Below are 19,281 nucleotides of genomic sequence, written 5' to 3'. Positions count from 1 at the left end.
GCTTTGTTTTATTACATTTCATTGGGTTCGTTTACGAGTTTAATTCGTTTAATTATTCAGGTTTTCATCCATTTATTCACCATTATTCTAGAGATGAATTCTCAGCCAGTCTTTTTTTATTGAAGGGACTTCAGGGGGTGCTAAGAATGGTATTTGGCATCCTGTCTGTGTCTTACTGGTCGAAATCGTTCGACCTGAGAGCCCGTGAGCGCAACTACACAGCCTACGCTACTGTTGCGTCCAGCTTTCCTCCCCATTCACATATACTCAGAGATGTAAACGTTCATTCTAGTAATGGCGCCGATGCAGTAACAAAGTGGCATTAAGAAAATCGAATTATTTCTAGCAGGAAATGTTGCACACAGTTAAAGTGCTTACAATTTATTTCTAGTATTTTGGCTGCCAACGTCAGGATGGGATCCCACGCAAAATCAGAGAATAAGAAGGCCATGGAATCTATCAACTGCCTCAAATCAAACTTTTCACATTGTTTAGGCGGGCTGTTAATTGTCTTTTGCATCATGCTGTCGGTGTGTTCTATGGCGTTTTGTTTTTTGGTCAACTTCAAGACATCTTACCTGGAGTACAGAGTGCATACATTGGAGATGGAGAGAATGTTCCTGATCCATCCCGATGCATCCGGGCAGGATGAGAATGGAACAGTACCTGGTCTCCAGGATATCATTGAAAAACTTGTGCAAGAGGTGAGGATGACTTAAAATTTTAATAAAGTTAAACATGTATCAGACTGATGCAAATGCAATATTTTGAAGGATGATTTCTCACATTTTCGAATACAGTAAGGTTGCCTTTTAAAAAAAATCAACATTGTGGTAGCTGATCACCATAATCAACTAGGGCTGTTACAAAAACGAATTAATTGCAGGATTTGCTCTGATTAATCACGATTAAACGCCAATTCAGAATTTGCTCAAATTGAGCTGTAATTTTAAGATTTTTTATACAAAAAGCATTACAAGAATACTTACTTCTTGATTTTTAACCTCAAATTCAACTTGTTGTGACATCGCATTGTCTTTAACTGTATAGAAAAAAATATTTTTAACTGTATAGATTATGTATTTGTATGTTTTCAGACAATTCGATGAATCATGATTAAAAATGGAGAGATGAGCTCTGACAGCCCTTTATGTAACACGATTAATCTCTAGGCTAACTACTAATTTGACGCCTTAATTCAGACTGATCTCCACATTCGAGATCCATTCAAAAATGGTTGTCCATTTCTACCACTACTCTACCACATTTCTACCACTACTAATATCTTACATTTAACCTACATTCAAAGAAACATGCACTGTGCATTCTTGTTGTCCCCTTTCAGAGACTGACCATAGCACTGCCCAAACTTCGCACTGCCAGGGAGGTCATTCAAGAGTGCTTCTGTCCTCCAGGTATGTTTCCTACTCTATGAAAGGTGGCTTCTACTCCCAGGTTGATAGAAGGAATTTAAAATATTAAATTGTTTACTATTACATTATCAGTCAACTTGACTTTTCTCAAACAGTTCAACAAAGTAGTCATCATTTTAATTAGTGTTATTCAATTGAAAACTATTCAGAGGAAGACAATGCTCAGGTATAGGCATATAAGCACATCTATTTGCAACGTGTTATTTTTGCTAAGCCTGTTAATGGTCAACATAATAAAGAGTGCATTCAGAAAGTATTCAGACCCCTTGAATTCTTCCACATTTTGTTACTTTATAGCCTTATTCTAAAATTGATTAAATTCTTTAAAAATCCTCAATCTACACACAATACCCCATAATGACAAAGCGAAAACAGGTTTTTAGACATTTTTGTAACTGTATAAAAAATACAAACAGAAATACCTTATTTACATAAGTATTCAGACCCTTTGCTATGAGACTCGAAATTGAGCTCAGGTGCATCCTGTTTCCATTGATCATCCTTGAGATGTTTCTACAACTTGATTGGAGTACATCTGTGGTAAAGTCAATTGATTGGACATGATTTGGAAAGGCACACACCTGTCTATATAAGGTCCCACAGTTGACAGTGAATGTTGGAGCAAAAACCAAGCCATGAGGTCGAAGGAATTATCCATAGAGCTCCTAGACAGGATTGTGTCAAGGCACAGATCTGGGGAAGGGTACCAAAACACTTCTGCAGCATTGAAGGTCCCAAAGAACACAGTGGCCTCCATCATTATTAAATGGAAGAAGTTTGGAATCACCAATACTCTTCCTGGAGCTGCCAGCCCGGCCAAACTGAGCAATCTGGGGAGAAGTGTCTTAGTCAGGGAGGCGACCAAGAACCCGATTGTCACTCTGAAAGAGCTCTAGAGTTCCTCTGTGGAGATGGGAGAACCTTCCAGAAGGACAACCATCTCTGCAGCACTCCACCAATCAGGCCTTTATGCCAGAGTGGCCAGACAGAAGCCACTTCTCAGTAAAAGGCACATGACAGCCCGCTTGGAGTTTGCCAAAAAGCACCTAAAGACTCTCAGACCATGAGAAACAAGATTCTCTGGTCTGATGACACCAAGACTGAACTCTGAATGAACGTCTGAATGCCAAGCATCACGTCTGGAGGAAACCTGGCACCATCCCTACTGTGAAGCATGGTGGTTGAAGCATCATGCTGTGGGAATGTTTTTCGGGGGCAGGGACTGGGAGACTAGTCAGGATCGAGGGAATGAGGAACGGAGGAAAGTACAGAGAGATCCTTGATGAAAACCTGCTCCAGAGTGCTCAGAACCTCAGACTGGTGGAGAAGGTTCACCTTCCAACAGGACAGCGACCCCAAGACAATGCAGGAGTGGCTTCGGGACAAGTCTCTGAATGTCCTTGAGTGGCCCAGCCAGAGCCCGGACTTGGATCCGATCGAACATCTCTGGACAGCCCTGAAAGTAGCTGTCCAGCAACACTCCACATCCAACCTGACAGAGCTTGAGAGGGTCTACAGAGAAGAATGGGAGAATCTCCCAAAATACAGGTGTGCCAAGCTTGTAGTGTCATACCGAAGAAGACTCGAGGCTGTAATTTTTTATTTTTTTATTTAGCAATTTTTATTTTTTATTTTTTTATTTAGCAATTATTTTATTTAATTGCTGGCAAAGGAGCTTCAACAAAGTACGGATTAAAGGGTTAGGGTTGCAAACTTTCTGGGTAATTTCCAGAACTTTTCCCGGAAATTTTCCATGGGAAGTTAAGTCCTGAAATTTTGCTTAAATTCATCAAAAAAGTTAGCTTATAACAGTGAACCTTTTTTTGTGGGATACACATAAGGCAATTCTAGGTCTTGTGGCATATTTTAGTTAAACTATCCCCAATTCAATGGAATTGCAACCCTCTGTATGCACAGTGCATTCTTCCATCACATGTGCAGGGCACTCTTCCATCACATGTACAGCTGATTCTCAAGATCTTGCACACTAATGAGATGCTATTGAGCCCACACTACCACACTGTCTGAGCCAAGGACTACATGCTTTCTGGTAAGTTTTGATTAAATACTGGGTGGGTTGAATATATTTTATACGACATACATGATTTTTTGTTAACTAGTAAATAGTAGCCTACAGCAAAGTGTGTTTAAATCATTTCTAACTTGTTAACAATTTCTGCTAGTTAATTTTTGCTACCATGTGGGTTTTCGCTTGCTTGAGCCTGCTAACTGAGGAGTGTTAATTCGCCTGTTTCCATACATGTTTCATTTTAAAACATTTATCTTACAAAGGAGTTGTTTAAACTAACTGGTTAACTATTTATCTGTACATGGAATTGTATTTTTATTTATTTTTTACATTTTTTAATCTAATCTTTACACGAAAATGCCACGGGCACTATCTGATGCGTGGAGACATTTCAACTGCAGATAATGTTGAAGGAAAAGCTGTGTACATTTGCTAATACTATGCCAAATCATATGTGAAGAATGCAACAGAGATGCAGAATCATCTGGCCAAGTGCATAAAGTTCCCTCAGCGCTCACTACAAGCAACCTCTGACAAAAGTCCCTCTACTTCTATTCGAGGTAAAAAATTATGAATCAGACACCTTATCGATAGCAATGGCTCATGGTCCTCCTGGAACCACAAGTTTTTTTAACTCAATGGAGGAACGTAGTCAGAGAAATGCTGATGAATGTCTTGCTCGAGCTGTGTATGCAACTGGTTCACCTCTGATGCTCACAGGCAATATGTATTGGAAGAGATTTCTGAATGTTCTTCGCCCAGCATACACCCCTCCAACCAGACATGCTTTATCTACTAATTTGCTGGATGCAGAGTTCAACAGAGTTCAAGTGAAGGTCAAGCAAATCTTATTGAAAGCAGACTGTATTGCAATCATCTCTGATGGGTGGTCGAATGTTCGTGGGCAAGGAATAATTAACTACATCATCTCCACCCCTCAACCAGTATTCTACAAGAGCATAGACACAAGGGACAACAGACACACCTGTCTCTACATTGCAGATGAGCTGAAGGCAGTCATCAATGACCTTGGACCACAGAAGATATTTGCACTGGTGACAGACAATGCTGCGAACATGAAGGCTGCTTGATCTAAAGTGGAGGAGTCCTACCCTCACATCACACCCATTGGCTGTGCTGCTCATACATTGAATCTGTTCCTCAAGGACATAATGGCACTGAAAACAATGGATACACTCTACAAGAGAGCAAAGGAAATGGTTAGGTATGTGAAGGGTCATCAAGTTATAGCAGCAATCTACCTATCTGATGTTCAGACTCTGCTTGCAGATGTAAGAGAAGAAATCCGTACTGCCCTGCCCACTTCACTGTTGCGCCAAGTAGAGGAAACTGCAGTTCTGAAATACATAAAAAAGCGTGAAGACTTCTGCCTGAAGCCCATACACGCCACAGCGTACATGTTGGACCCCAAGTATGCTGGCAAGAGCATCCTGTCTGGTGCAGAGATCAACAAGGCCTATGGTGTCATCACCACCGCGTCTTGCCACCTTGGCCTGGATGAGAGCAAGGTTCTTGGCAGTCTGGCGTTGTACACTTCCAAGCAATGGCTTTAGGATGGAGATGCAATATGGCAGTCATGCCAACATATCTCTTCAGCCACCTGGTGGAAGGGACTTTGTGGATCTGAGGCTCTTTCCCCTGTTTCTTCCAAATCCCACCAACATCAGCCGCCTCAGAGCGCAATTGGTCCTTGTTTGGGAACACACACCAAAGCACGCAACAAGGGTTGAAACATTGGTAGCCATCTGGGCAAATTTTGGTAAAGCCTCAAATTTTTGCATTGGTAAATATATCCAATACAGAAAACATCTACATTTAAATGGTATTTCCGTTAATTCCCATATATTCCCGTTAATTCCAACGGAAAGTTTCCACCTCTGAATATTCCCCAAAATGTGCAACCCTAGTCTGAACACTTTTGTAAATGTGATATTTCAGTTTATTTTTAATACATTTCCAGAAATGTAAATACATGTTTTTGCTTCATTATAGGGTGTGTAAAAAATATATTTTTTAGAGGCTGGAACATAACAAAATGTGGAAAAAGTCAAGGGGTCTGAATACTTTCCGAATGCACTGTATAGACAGTGTACAAAACATTAAGAACAACTTCCTAATATTGAGACACTCATGGGGGTGTCCACTGAAAGTTGACTAGCAACAACAACTGGAACCAAAAGTACCAGTAAATTTGCCCAAGAAAGACAGGAAGCAAACCAAAAACCACAAAATCAGACAAAGGAATGTTTTCTCGAACTCAAATGAGGAGAGTCCCTCTACATCTCTCAAGGCAACTGGAGGACTGGGACAGCTACTCTTAAATAGCACCTGGGCCAGCACAGGTGAAACACCTTCCCACTAATTAGATGGCAAGCCAACACAGGTGGAACACATACTGTCTAACAAGGTGACACCAATCGGTGCACCCTACATGCTAAAGTGACATACGTGCTAAAGTCCAACGTCACAAGATAATGGAAAAACCAACGCCTGTAACACTTTCCCCCTTTTAAGACAGCAAATATATCCTACTTGCTCACCACCAACAGAAAACAACTTCCATTGCACAACAGAATCATCTTAAACGTGTCGATTTCTGCAATATAAACATGATGTCTACTGGCTGTCAACAATTAAATACAAGACAAAACAGCCACCTCTTTTATTTATAAATGTATGTACAGTAACAGTCAAAAGTTTGGACACACCTAATCATCCAATGGTTTTTCTTTATTTTTACTATTTTCTACATTGTAGAATAATAGTGAAGATATCAAAACTATGAAATAACACACATGGAATCATGTAGTAACCAAAAAAGTGTTAAACAAATCAAAATATATTTTATATTTGAGATTCTTCAAAGTAGCCACCTTTTGCCTTGATGACAGCTTTGCACACTCTTGGCATTCTCTCAACCAGCTTCATGAGGTTGCCACTTGGAATGCATTTCAATTAACAGGTCTGCCTTGTTAAAAGTTAATTTGTGGAATTTCTTTACTTCTTAATGCGTTTGAGCCAATCATTTGTGTTGTGACAAGGTAGGGGTGGTATACAGAAGATAGCCCTATTTGGTAAAAACCAAGTCTTTATTATGGCAAGAACAGCTCAAATAAGCAAAGCGAAATGACAGTCCATCATTACATTAAGACATGAAGGTCAGTCAATCTGGAGAATTTAAAGTGGAAACTCCTGCAATATCCATATTAACTTTCCTCTCGTAAGGAAAGTTACCACCTCATTGCGGAGCTTCACTCGATAGGCATGTTGTTTGATTGGGGCCGAGTCCCCAACGTCAATGTCATGCACTAGTACATTTGTCTGAGTTGGCACATCTGAGAAATAAACCCAGATATTCTAAAAGCAGTGCAACAATGTTGCCTTTTTCCTCTGGAGACAAGTGTGCCAAAAAGACAAAGGTTTTCTAGAATCTCTGAGTTACTCTACCGGACAACCGGCACAGGGTGTATTGGGCTGTCCTCGTACTCTTGAGGAAGACTCGAGTCAATGGTGACAGCAGTGGCCACAGGTAGACCATCACAACCGGTTTCCCCCGAGTTCGCCACCCGATCATAGCGGGTCAAGTATGGTTTCAACATGACACAGCCGGGTTTTTCACCTGCACTCCGGTGTGGCGATGATGTAATCCAGATTACCAATTTTTGTAATTATGGGGTAAGGGCCTGAAAAGCGAATCTGCAACAGTGACTCCAGAACGGGCAACAAAACCAGGACTTGGTCACCCACATCAAAAGCGCGGTTTCGGTCCTACCGATCGTACCAAACTTTCATTTTCGTTTGCGCCTTCTCCAGATTCTCACTGGCAAACTCACAGGTGCGGTGTAATCTGTATTGAAAAGCACTAACGTGCTTCAAGAGATTTTTTTGTTTGTTTTTAAGGTGTTGCCCTCCTACAACCTCTCTCTCAGCAAGCTCAAAGGACCTCTGACATGATGCCCAAAGACGAGTAATAGTACGCTGCTGCTACTCTCTGTTTATCATATATGCATAGTCACTTTAACTATACATTCATGTACATATTACCTCAATTGGGCTGACCAACCAGTGCTCCCGCACATTGGCTAACCGGACCTTCTGCATTGTGTCCCACCCACCACCCGCCAACCCCTCTTTTACGCTACTGCCATTCTCTGTTCATCATATATGCATAGTCACTTTAAATATATCTACATGTACATACTACCTCAATCGGCCTGACTAACCGGGTCTGTATGTAGCCTCGCTACTGTATATAGCCTGTCTTTTTACTGTTGTTTTATTTCTTTACCTACCTATTGTTCACCTAATACCTTTTTTGCACTATTGGTTAGAGCCTGTAAGTAAGCATTTCACTGTAAGGTCTACACCTGTTGTATTCAGCGCACGTGACAAAAACTTTGATTTGTTTTGATTCATTTGGACTAAAATCAAGAGATTCCTGAACAACCTCACATGCTGCCAACAGCTCAAGACGGACCCCTTCATTCCATTCTTTCTCAAACTCAAAGCAGTAAACTCTCAACATAGACTTCAAAGTCTGATGAAATCTCTGAAGAGCACCTTGAGACTCTGAGTGGTAGGCACTAAAGGGGCAATGGGTAACAGCCAATTGCTGTAGCACTTCCTGCAAGACCTTTGACATGAAATTTGAACCTTGGTCTGACTGCACCTGCACTATCTGCGGAAGTCCAAACGTTGAAAATAATTTCACCAGGGCCTAAGCAATACTGGGAGCCAGGATTTTCTTCATTGGAATGGCCTCAGGGAAACAAGTGGCAGCGCACATATTGGTCAAGAAAAACAGTTTACCACTATGTGATTTGGGCAAAGGACCAACACAAAGCACCAGAACCCTGCTGAAAGGTTAGTTAAAAGCAGAAATAGGCTGCAAAGGTGCAACCGCTACAGCTTGGTTTGGTTTACACGTCCGCTGGCAAACGCAACAGGATTTACAGTAAGCCATAACATCCTGTTTCAGACCAGGCCAGAATAAGTTACACAAGATATGGTCATATGTCATGTTGACCCCAAGATGGCCTATCATACTTCCATCGTGAGCCAACCTCAGTATCTCTTGTCAATGCGTAACTGGAATGACAATTTGACATACACTGGGCCAATCGTCTTGCCCAGAAGTGGTGTGAGAATGCCATTTTATCATTAGAACACCATCTCTGTCAAAGTAACCCACACGAACTTAATCAAACTCCTCCTCTGGACGTATCTCAGAAAAAAGAGGGGAGAGGGAAACATATTTACTCTGTTCCACAATCAGCTGCTTTCTAGACATCGAAATGTCACATGGAGGGACCCTCTCTTCCTTCAGCAGTCCAACAAACTCGCCTCACCTTTGGGGTTTTCAAAGGAGAGGTCAAGGGTTAGGGTTCACCAATAAACGTCTCAGACAGATTGTCCATGGTGGGATCGCAGACATCCTCCTCAACACTAGACTTGCTCTCGACGACTTTCTTAGACAGCACGTGTAATGGCAAACGCTGGGAACACTCTGATACCCCATCAGGTTCCTCTACTCTGGGTTCCTTACAAATTACAGGATTTTGCACGACCTTCCCTGCAGCCAAATCGTTGCCCAAAATGAATGAGACCCCCTTAACCGGTAAGCTATGCCTCTCTCCAATGACAAAGGAACCAGAAATAAGATCCGACTCAAGAACCATATTATACAAAGGAACTTCCATGCAACCCATCCCCACGCCCCGCAGCAAAACACTGCAACCACCCACAGAAGTGTCAGACAAAGGCAAAACAACCCCAAAACGAAGGACTGGGCTCCCTCAGTGTCTCATAGTATCTTAACCGGCTGCTTATTAACAGCATCACGACTCTGCCAAGACACAAACCCGTCTGAAACAAAGGGTTCATACACATCTGATCCAAAATCATGTTTTGGAGATACACCAATCCCAACCAGAGACTTAATGGGCCAGAGCACTTTCACAAGAAGAAACCGCCTTTCCTCTCGCTCATTTCTGTTTCCACTTAGGACACTGAGAGACAATGTGTCCTTTCTCGTGGCAGTAATGACAAACTAGCGGATACAAAAAAACTGTTTGTCCTGATCTTTATCTTTGGGCACTTTCGAAATGGACTGAAATCTCGCAGTAGGAGGTGACTTCTCTGGATTGCTTTTTTTGTAAGTATAACTCCTAGGTGCTTTGTTTGAATGTATTTTTATGTGTCAATACAAACTTATCTGCGAGAACTGCAGCTTTCTCAAGAGTGAGATCCTTTTGCTCATAAATGTAGGTTGCAACCCTTTCGTGAAGGCAATTCTTGAGCTGCTCGAGAAGTGTGTGTCTTTAAATCCTCAAGGTCCTTGACCTCTTGAGAACCATACTTGTTCCCTTGCGAACTCAACATGGCTTTGTGATTCTGTCATTCGTAATTTACAGAGCTGTTGTCTGTATGCCTCTGGGACCAACTTGTTAGGATAGCAGCTTTAACAGTGTCAAAATCTGAACTCAGGTCAAGAGATAAAGCGGCATACACTTTCTGAGCTTTTCCCACAAGAACACTTTGGAGGAGCGGTGAACAAATATCTTGTGGCCATTCCAGGGATGTGGCAATCCACTCAAACAGAGCAAAACATACATCCACCTCCCCGTCGCGGAAAGGCAGCATAAGCCGGCCACTCCGACCAAGATCAAACTCTGTCAAGGCTACAGGATGGCCCGACCCGATTCGGAGTACCTCCAGATCCATCTCCCTCGCCGCGCTTCTAGTTCCATGTCTCTTAATCGAATGGCATGCACATGTTCCTCCTGCACTAGTCTGGCTGCACATTCTCTTTCCCATTCCATGTGCTCAAACTCCAATTTTTGTTGCTCCAATCTTTCCTCACCTTCTCTTTCCCTTTCCTTGTGCTCGAGCTCCAATCTCTGTTGCTCCCACCCTGCCCCTTGTTTCACCTCTCACAGCCACACGTCTACGGGACTCACCCCACTACCCGCAGTATCCCCTTCATCAGCTTCCACCCCACTACCCGCAGAACCCCCTTCCTCAGCCTCTCCCTCAGGAAGGATTTCCTCCTCCACCAAAGCAAGTACTCATCAACTCTTTGACTATTGCTTTTGGATCGCCAGATGACACCTTGATGTCATAATGCTTTGCAGTGATGGGCAGATTTGCCTTTGTACATTTATTTAGCATCTCCCATGTAGGGTTTTCCACAAATTCTTCTAACTTAAAGTCCAGTGCATTATTTAAATTTTCCTGTGTGTTTATGCAAATTTAGAAATTATTCCCTCAATCTTATAACCACTCAGGGTGGATGTCAGTGACAGAAACTCTGCCACAAGTGTATTTTGAACACTCATTTATCTCGGCACAGCAGAGCTTCAGAGTAGGTGATTAGAGCGACTACCCTACTCATGGGAAACAACATCCTGGATGAGCCCCAATTTTGATGCGTTCCCCAGCAAAAATGTTGCTCAAACATAAGAGGGAACTAACAAAGAGTCACTGACCAACAACCAAAATGAAACAGGTGGGGTTTTAGGATGGGTTTTGAAAAACAATCATGGGGGTGTCCACTGAATGTTGACTAGCAACAAATACTGGAACCTAAAAGACACCCACAATGAGCGTCCACAAAATTTTCCCAAGGCAAACAAAAGAAAAACCCTCACCAAACTTAAAGACAGGAAGCAAATCGAAAACAAAAACAGGGAAGATCAGATAAAGCATAATTTGACTAGAAATCAAATGGGGAATGACAATTCTAGGTTTTAGCCCTCCACATCTCTCAAGACAACTGGAGCACTAATGAGATGGCAAACCAGCACAGGTGGAACACATACTAACGATGTGACACCAATTGGTGCGCCTTACATGCTAAAGTGCTATACGTGCTAAAGTGAAACCTCAAAACATAAATGTAAAAACCAAAGCCTGTAACAACCCATACACTCAAATGAGGAATGTTCTGTTTATTCATGGGTACAGGGATACTCACGAGCGGGATATGAAAGGTGCAGGTAAACGGCCTTGGTTTTTGTGTTGCTCCTCAAGAAATGATGGTGGCCATGACAGAAGCCAAACATGAGTTGACTTGGGGGTGTGCTTTGATGTGGGTGTTTCTTGGGTGTGTTCTTGCCACCACCAAGACACACCCATCTGTCAGAACCAAGGGGCCAGGGTTATGGTTGAGAAGCACAGTTTCAACTGCTCCTACAGTTTTGCTTCGGTACTGCAGTTTAACTGAGACCCAGCCCCAAACATTTTTTTTCCCATACCCGGCCACATAGAGAAATCAGATTTGAAAATTCCTAATAAGACACTCTAGTCATCACCTTTGTGCACAAAACATCCATGAATTATTAAAATAATTGTCCAATGTCTACCATGTTTTTGAATGATGTGACGACACTGTCGCTGCTCCCTGTGGGCACTGAGTACTAGTGCGCATGTGATGTTGGTCCATATGTACTGAATGCAACCCGAATATAGACTGTCCATGAATCGGCGTATGCGAAAATGAGTAGATTACCTTGAAAACAATGGTTGGACATCTTGGATGCTGTTTCTAGTTGTTATTATACCTCAGTGGTCAGAACCTTGCCTGCAGCTGTCCCCACCCCCCCACTCAATCACAACAAACAAACCTCCTGCAGTCTGAGTTCAATGACTACAGGCAGATGCATGGTGAGATGCTGAAGGAAGGTTTGAATTGAATTTGAGAAGAATGCAATTGCTGAATTTACGTAGATATTCTAAATTAAGTGGTTTGGTAACAGGTCCATGTAGAATGAACAACCCTTGACATAGTACCCAAGAAGCAGTGTTCTGCTTAACATAACAATGTGCACCTTTTATCTTTCATTGTCATTACAAGCCGATACAGATACTGTGCCTATCGGCATTTTGTCTTGTGGTAATGGGGCTACCTTGGCAAATATGTCAGAGTGGTCATACCTTCCTGTGTGGTGTCCCGTATATAACAGGAGTTCCCTGATCCCGGTGCAGAATACACAGGGTTTCTCCTCCCCATATTGACTGATACCATTCAATTCAATAAGACAATTCAAGTAAAAGTTGTGTCTAGTAAAAATGTTATGCCTAGTGCCAGTCTCTCTCCATTCAGAGACATCAGTATCAAGCCCATCTGTCAGTGTAGACTTCACATCATCTTGCAACTCCATGTGCTGGCTCCATACATGTTTCTGTGAACGTATAAAGTGCCATCAGAAAGTATTCATACCCCTTGACTTATTCAACATTTTGTTGTGTTACAGCCTGAATTCAAAATGAATGAAATCGTTTTTTTTCTCTCTCCCATCTACATATAATACCCCATAATGACAAAGGGAAAACATGTTTTTAGACATTTTTGCTAATTTATTGAAAATGAAGTACAGAAATGTCTAATTTGCATAACTATTCACATCCCTGAGTCAATATGTGTTAGAATAACCTTTAGCTGTGATTACAGCTGTGAGTCTTTCTGGGTAAGTCTCTACGAGCTGTGCACACCTGGATTGTACAATATTTGCACACTATTCTTAAAAAAATTCATCAAGCTCTGTCAAGTGAATTTGTCTGTTGGAAAATAGACTGAGCCTCTAAGATTTTGCCTGTGCTTAGCTCTGTTCCGTTTGTTACTATCCTTAATCCTTGCCGATGACAAGCATACCCATAACATGATGCAGCTACCACCATGTTTGAAAATATGTGGTAGTGAGTGGTAGTCAGTGATGTTGTTGGGTTGGATTTCCCGCAAACATAATGCTTTGTATTCAGGTCATTGTGCCTTATTGCAAACAAGATGCATGTTTTGGAATATTTTTATTCTGAATAGGCTTTGTTGTTGGTCCATCTTCAGTTTTCTCCTAGCACAACCATTAAACTCTAACTGTTTTAAAGTCACCATTGGCCTCATGGTGAAATCCCTGAAAGGTTTCCTTCCTCTCCGGCAACTGAGTTAGGAAGAACGCCTGTATCTTTGTAGTGACTGGGTGTATTGATGCACCATCCAAAGTGTAATTAATAGCTTCACCATGCTCAAAGGGATATTCAATGCCTACTTTATTTTATTTTACCCATCTTCCAATAGGTGTCCTTCTTTGCAAGGCATTAGAAACCTCCCTGGTCTTTGTGGTTGAATTTGTATTTGACATTCACTGCTCAACTGAGGGACCTTACAGATAATTGTATGTGTGGGGTATAGAGGTGGCCTAGTCATTCAAAAATCATGTTAAGCACTATGATTGCGCACAGAGTGAGTCCATGAAACTTATTTTGTGATTTGTTCAGTACATTTTTACTCCTGAACATATTTAGGCTTGCCATAACAAAGGGGTTGAATACTTATTGACTCAAGACATTTCAGCTTTTAATTTCTAATTTATTTGTAAAAAATATAATTCCACTTTGACATTATGGGGAATTATGTGTAGACCAGTGACAATACATCTCAATATAATCCATTTTAAATTCAGGCTGTAACACAACAAAGTGTGGAAAAAGTAACGTGGTGTGAATACTTTCCGAAGGCACTATACACACATAGTCACTGTTCTATTACCAATGACAGTTAGGATAGGCACACAAACATATACTATGGTGAAGTTTGAACAAGTCAGACTATCTTATCTAATTCTGTTCTCCCCATTGACGACTGTTGGTGAGCAGGCAAGAGGTGAGTCTGGAGGTGAGGTCTTTGCCACAGCCCCATTCATGGGCATAGCAGCATAGATCAGCTCCTGGCCCCTCATCAAAGATACTGGTTGGACACACACACACACACACACACACACACACACACACACACACACACACACACACACACACACACACACACACACACACACACACACACACACACACACACACACACACACACAGACACAGATTACATTATCAATGGTGGTTATGATTAGCCTGGTGGAACCAACCTGATTGCCACCTTCACCTCTCTATTTCACTTCAGATACAGTATAATTAAATGTGAAGTGAAATAGAATGGTGAAAACATCGATCAGGCTAGATTATGCCCTGGCCTGGATATTATATGCATCTAAGAAGTAGAAAATAAGCAATGTTAGTGTACATAAATGATGTTTCACAATCTGGTTATCAAATGTATCAAAGTAAGGAAGTGGATTACCTTCTGTATTTGTACAAATTATGAGCCTGTGAAAGCTGTTGCCACTGACAGTTGAATGTTGCTGGCCGGATACTTGCCAACATGTAGCTGACTGTTCCATTTATAGGAATACTCACAGTGAGGGAATGTCTGCATCATGCTGATGAGGGCCACCTTGCTGGTCTTGTCTATGCTGCATGTTCGGCAGAAAACGGGACATCTCTCAAACAACTGCAGCAGGCAATCTTATGAGGTGGTGTTGATTGGGAGGGCCTGTGACAGGGTGATATAATAGACGGCCAAGTGGTAAATTGCAAGTTGTTCTAAGGAAAGGACAAAGCTTTTTGCTAATGCACTTCACAACCAGATTGACTCTACTAGTTGTATCTGCTTGGCTGGAATTAGCCTGCTAGTTTATCAAGCTGGATATTTTTTAAGACAACTTTTCACATAACACACATTACCTGTCGTTGTTGATGAAGCCATCTGTGTCATCAGGGCAGTAACTTGGGTCAGTATCAGAGGCCTCATGATTGCGTGTACTTTTCATAGGAGTCGAGGGAGACTGGCAACAACGGAGGATGTGTCACAAGGGTACTTGTGTCGCATGACACGCTTTAGTTATGAGGTCTTGCCTGACAAGCTGTGAAAAAAATCAAGTGAACGGTGAATGAAATCATATTTGGAGGTCGCTAAACCATTGTAATCACATTGCTAGACATGCTATGATACCCGTATTTGCTCCTTCTGGTAGGTCTCGTCATCCGTTCATGAGCAGGGGATCAGTCTGACACCCAACTGTGCATGTTCTCTAACAGAAAAACAAGGTCAACGATTGTCATCATCCCTCAATTATAAACACAGATTGAGAAATAACGTAATCTCGTTTGGAAGCTAATTCTGTGCTTCACAGATGTAGACTGACTGGCACCAGATTGGATTAGATACAGGCCGGTGAAGCCATTACACTATGCAACCAACTGTGACATGTATTGCTATGGCCCTGGGTTGGTTTGAGTTTATTGCTGCTAGTTAGTACACTGTTATAGTCAGACATGAGTTAGCTAGTACCACCATGGAAATACGATGACATTGCTAAAGTCGGCAAATAATTAGTAGGAAACAACTGCCATATTATGACGTTGTCAAATTTACTTTAGAGAGATGGCAATGTTGCCATTACTATTACTAGAAAAGTAAAATAATTGCTCGCAATGCTAATGTTAGCTAGCTAAAATATAGTGGTCCACTTTTCCCCTCAATCTTAGTTAGCTGGCTAAAGTTATACTGCATTCAAAGTCAATCTGGTGACATCACAATCATGACAAAAGGTTTTCATATTTGTCTTATTTTGAAATGCTATTGTGTTTCCAAGCCAAATCCGAGTTGAATTGCGGTAGGCTAACGTTAGCCAGCTATACTGAACAAAAATATAAACACAACATGTAAAGTGTTGGTCCCATGATTCATGAGATTAAATAAAGATCTCAGAAATGTTCCATACGCACAAAAAGCTTATTTCTTTCAAGTTTTGTGCACAAATTTGCTAATATACCTGTTAGTGAGCATTTCTCCTTTGCCAAGATAATCCATCCACCTGACAGTTGTGGAATATCAAGAAGCTGATTAAACATCATGATCATTACACAGATGCACATTGTGTTTGGGACAATAAAAGGCCATTCTAAAATGTGCAGTTTTACTACACAACACAATGTCACAGATGTCTCATGTTTTGAGGGAGCATGCAATTGGCATGCTGACTGCAGGAATGTCCACCAGAGGTGTTGCCAGATAATTGAATGTTAATTTCTCTATCATATGCCGCCTCCAGCATAGTTTTTTTGAATTTGTCAGAACGTCCAACCGGCCTCACAACTGCAGACCATGTGTAACCACAACAACCCAGGAGCTCCGCATTCGATGGCCACTGTCACGCTGGAGAAGTGTGGAGCTTGGCAAAATGGGGCAGGATTTGTTGACGTAATTGTAATCCAAACCCAACCTTCATTTACTTGTTGTGATGCTGTAGACGAAACTTACTTTATGACCAAAATTATCGTATTTACACTTTGTAGTACATTTTGGCACTATAATAAATGTTTCTGAATCATATCGATGCTACATGGCCGTTTTCAAAGGGATTAGATGGTTTTTAGGGGCAGTTGCTCTTAACAGCCTAAAGAAGATCTATAGAAAATCTCAAGGATAGACTGATAGTAACAAATCTATATGCTGCTGCAAGTATTGAAGGTTTGAGAGTTTATTCTCCGGTCCTATACTTTGACGCTTCATCCCAAGTGTCAAAATGTGATTACTCACATGCCTCTGCATGACTTCAAATCAGCATGGAAATGTACAGGGGCACCTGGGTCCTAAATGGAATTCAAGCTGATACTGTATGTTGGTCCTCCCTTAAGCCTTGCCTGGATTTATATTTTGAAATGTTGAAATGTTGCCTAGGCAGGAGTTGACATTTTATATATTGTGTCTGTGTGGTGAAGGTGGATGGCACGATAGTGTTGTCTCTAGTCCTGAGACCTGGGATCAACTGTAGCCTCACCCTCCGGGGTGGGAATTAAGCTTGCTTGTAGTGATGTGTATGGATGGCTTCAGAGTGCGGTGCTGGCAAGAGCGTAGTGATGTATCCTGGAAGAGTTGGTTCTCACCAGAGCCATGTATTTATCTTCGAAATATATGTCTCTGGTTCTCACTACAGCACTGTTACTGCTCCACTTGTTGGCTTCCTTTCAACATTTTTGTCTCCGTGGTAGCATACTGTATGCCATTATTCACTCCAACAGTCCCACCCCGTCACTCACTGCTCATCATGTTTTGAGAATAGTAGAACAGTGACATTCTGAGCTGACTGACACGGTGGTCAAGGCCACAAGCTGAGTGCTTTTCATCAATTTTATACAGCAAGAATCTCTCACATGTGGAAGTTATAAAAAGTAAAATGTGGTTTGATTTTGACGGCATGGCTTTTTTGAGCCAGCTCGGCCGTGGAACATTAAGATTTATAACCGTCTATTGAATGAAAGCGGAGAAGACAGGGTATGCTTAGCCTTGTATTAATAAATACACTTTCTTATTCTCATCTTATTTTATTTTCCGAAACGTAGTGTTTTGCTTGAAACAGGAATGACAGGTAGACCACGGAATCATTGGAAGGACGTGTCTCTTTATTGCTACTCATTGGTTTGAAGCATTATGTGTGTCTCTATATGATTTCACAGAAACATAGCTCACCTTTAGTTGATCGGTCCCCTGTTGTGACTGCCAAAATATTTCCAGTTTTCCACTGTACAGCATCTACAACATGGGGCAAGATGAATTCATTGGCATTGCCAACATTCAGAGATGGAATGGTTTCATGCGAGTGGGACCTGACTGAAGGTCGAAGACCTTTAGTACAACCCCTCATCTCAAAGTTCCGGAACTGAACAGATGAATACTTGTGCAGCCTCAGGAACATGTATCTATGTTAGTTTGAAGAGCATTGGCCTCCCAATTAAGAAGTAGACCCAAATGCTTAAGGCACCGGAAGACTGTATTCTTAGGAATAACAAAAGGGTCTATTTTGTCATGGCTAGGTTGGCCTCAGGTTTTGTGTACACGGCTCTAAACATGAAAACACTTAAAAGGGGGAAACATAGCATGGAGTTGGCGAGTGAACATGAACTACCAAAGGCAACAAAGCCTTGTCTACGCCAGCTGCGCACTCAAAATTCAATTGGTTCGATTTTCATTGACAGGTGGTGCTTGTGCATTTGTTCTTTGCATCTCAAGGAATTAGCATGTTGTTGTAAAGGAAGGAAAGGCTGGATTTGTGGTATAAAAGACAGCGTTTGTAGCCCTCCATCATTTAAAGTGCAGGGCACTGAGAAAGGGGCACTGGTTTCTTACCTTGCGTCTGTTCAGATTTAACAATGTTATGCTTTATGATAAACCCTTTTCTTCCAGCACCACAAAGCATCCTTAACTCCAGTTGACGGTGCAGGTGGTCCTTCACTCTTCACCATGGTATTTTTTTACTCTTGGAACTGTGGGATTAGCTAGTCTCTGTCCAAATGCTGCTATTGTGCTCTCTCAAAGAGACATGGGAGTATTTCAAAACACAAGTGCTTGAGGGGCTTGAAATGGAGGCCCTGCATTCACTGATGTTTTCTTTGGTGCTGGTTTGTGACGCACTTGACCACTAGTGCCAAAACTGTCTTACTCTTACTGCCATACCTTTGTGAGGAAAAAGGATCGATGATGACCTAACTTAACATTTGCAATTTACTTAATTGATACATAATCTGTTGTGTATTATCTAGTTATTGCCTAAATGAATCTAGTTTACCACTACAGGATCGGTGGGTCCCCCACGGGACGGTTGAGCTAACGTAGGCTAATGCGATTAGCATGAGGTTGTAAGTAACAAGAACATTTCCCAGGACATAGACATATCTGATATTGGCAGAAAGCTTAAATTCTTGTTAATCTTACTGCACTGTCCAATTTACAGTAGCTATTACAGTGAAATAATACGATGCTATTGTTTGAGGAGAGTGCACAATTATGAACTTGAAAAGTTATTAATAAACCAATTAGGCACATTTGAGCAGAAATGTGAAACATGAGAAACAGAAATGCAATGGTTCATTGGATCAGTCTAAAACTTTGCACGTACACTGCTGCCATCTAGT

The 19,281-nt window shown here is 41.6% G+C and overlaps 1 protein-coding gene across 8 annotated transcripts in view; it reads left to right on the top strand.

The window, feature by feature from the left end:
• Nucleotides 1-173: 173 nt before the first annotated feature.
• LOC106602916 (collagen alpha-1(XXIII) chain) overlaps nucleotides 174-19,281 on the top strand; it is a 140,413-nt gene continuing 121,305 nt past the window's right edge. For 4 of the 8 annotated variants that reach the window (XM_014195917.2, XM_014195914.2, XM_045716873.1 and 1 more), the window contains exons 1-2: nucleotides 176-704; nucleotides 1,346-1,415. In XM_014195917.2, the coding sequence (XP_014051392.2) occupies nucleotides 414-704; nucleotides 1,346-1,415 (361 nt within the window). In that variant the 5' untranslated portion in view covers nucleotides 176-413. Of the gene's footprint in view, nucleotides 705-1,345; nucleotides 1,416-19,281 lie in introns of all 8 variants that reach the window. The other 4 variants (XM_014195916.2, XM_014195912.2, XM_014195910.2 and 1 more) reach the window with 2 other exon arrangements.

The sequence above is a fragment of the Salmo salar genome, chromosome ssa04 (assembly GCF_905237065.1).
Source record: "Salmo salar chromosome ssa04, Ssal_v3.1, whole genome shotgun sequence".
In the NCBI taxonomy this organism is placed as follows: Eukaryota; Metazoa; Chordata; class Actinopteri; order Salmoniformes; family Salmonidae; genus Salmo; species Salmo salar.
The sequence above is the reverse complement of the archived record's forward strand: the minus strand, read 5'-3'. Positions and strand labels throughout refer to the sequence as shown.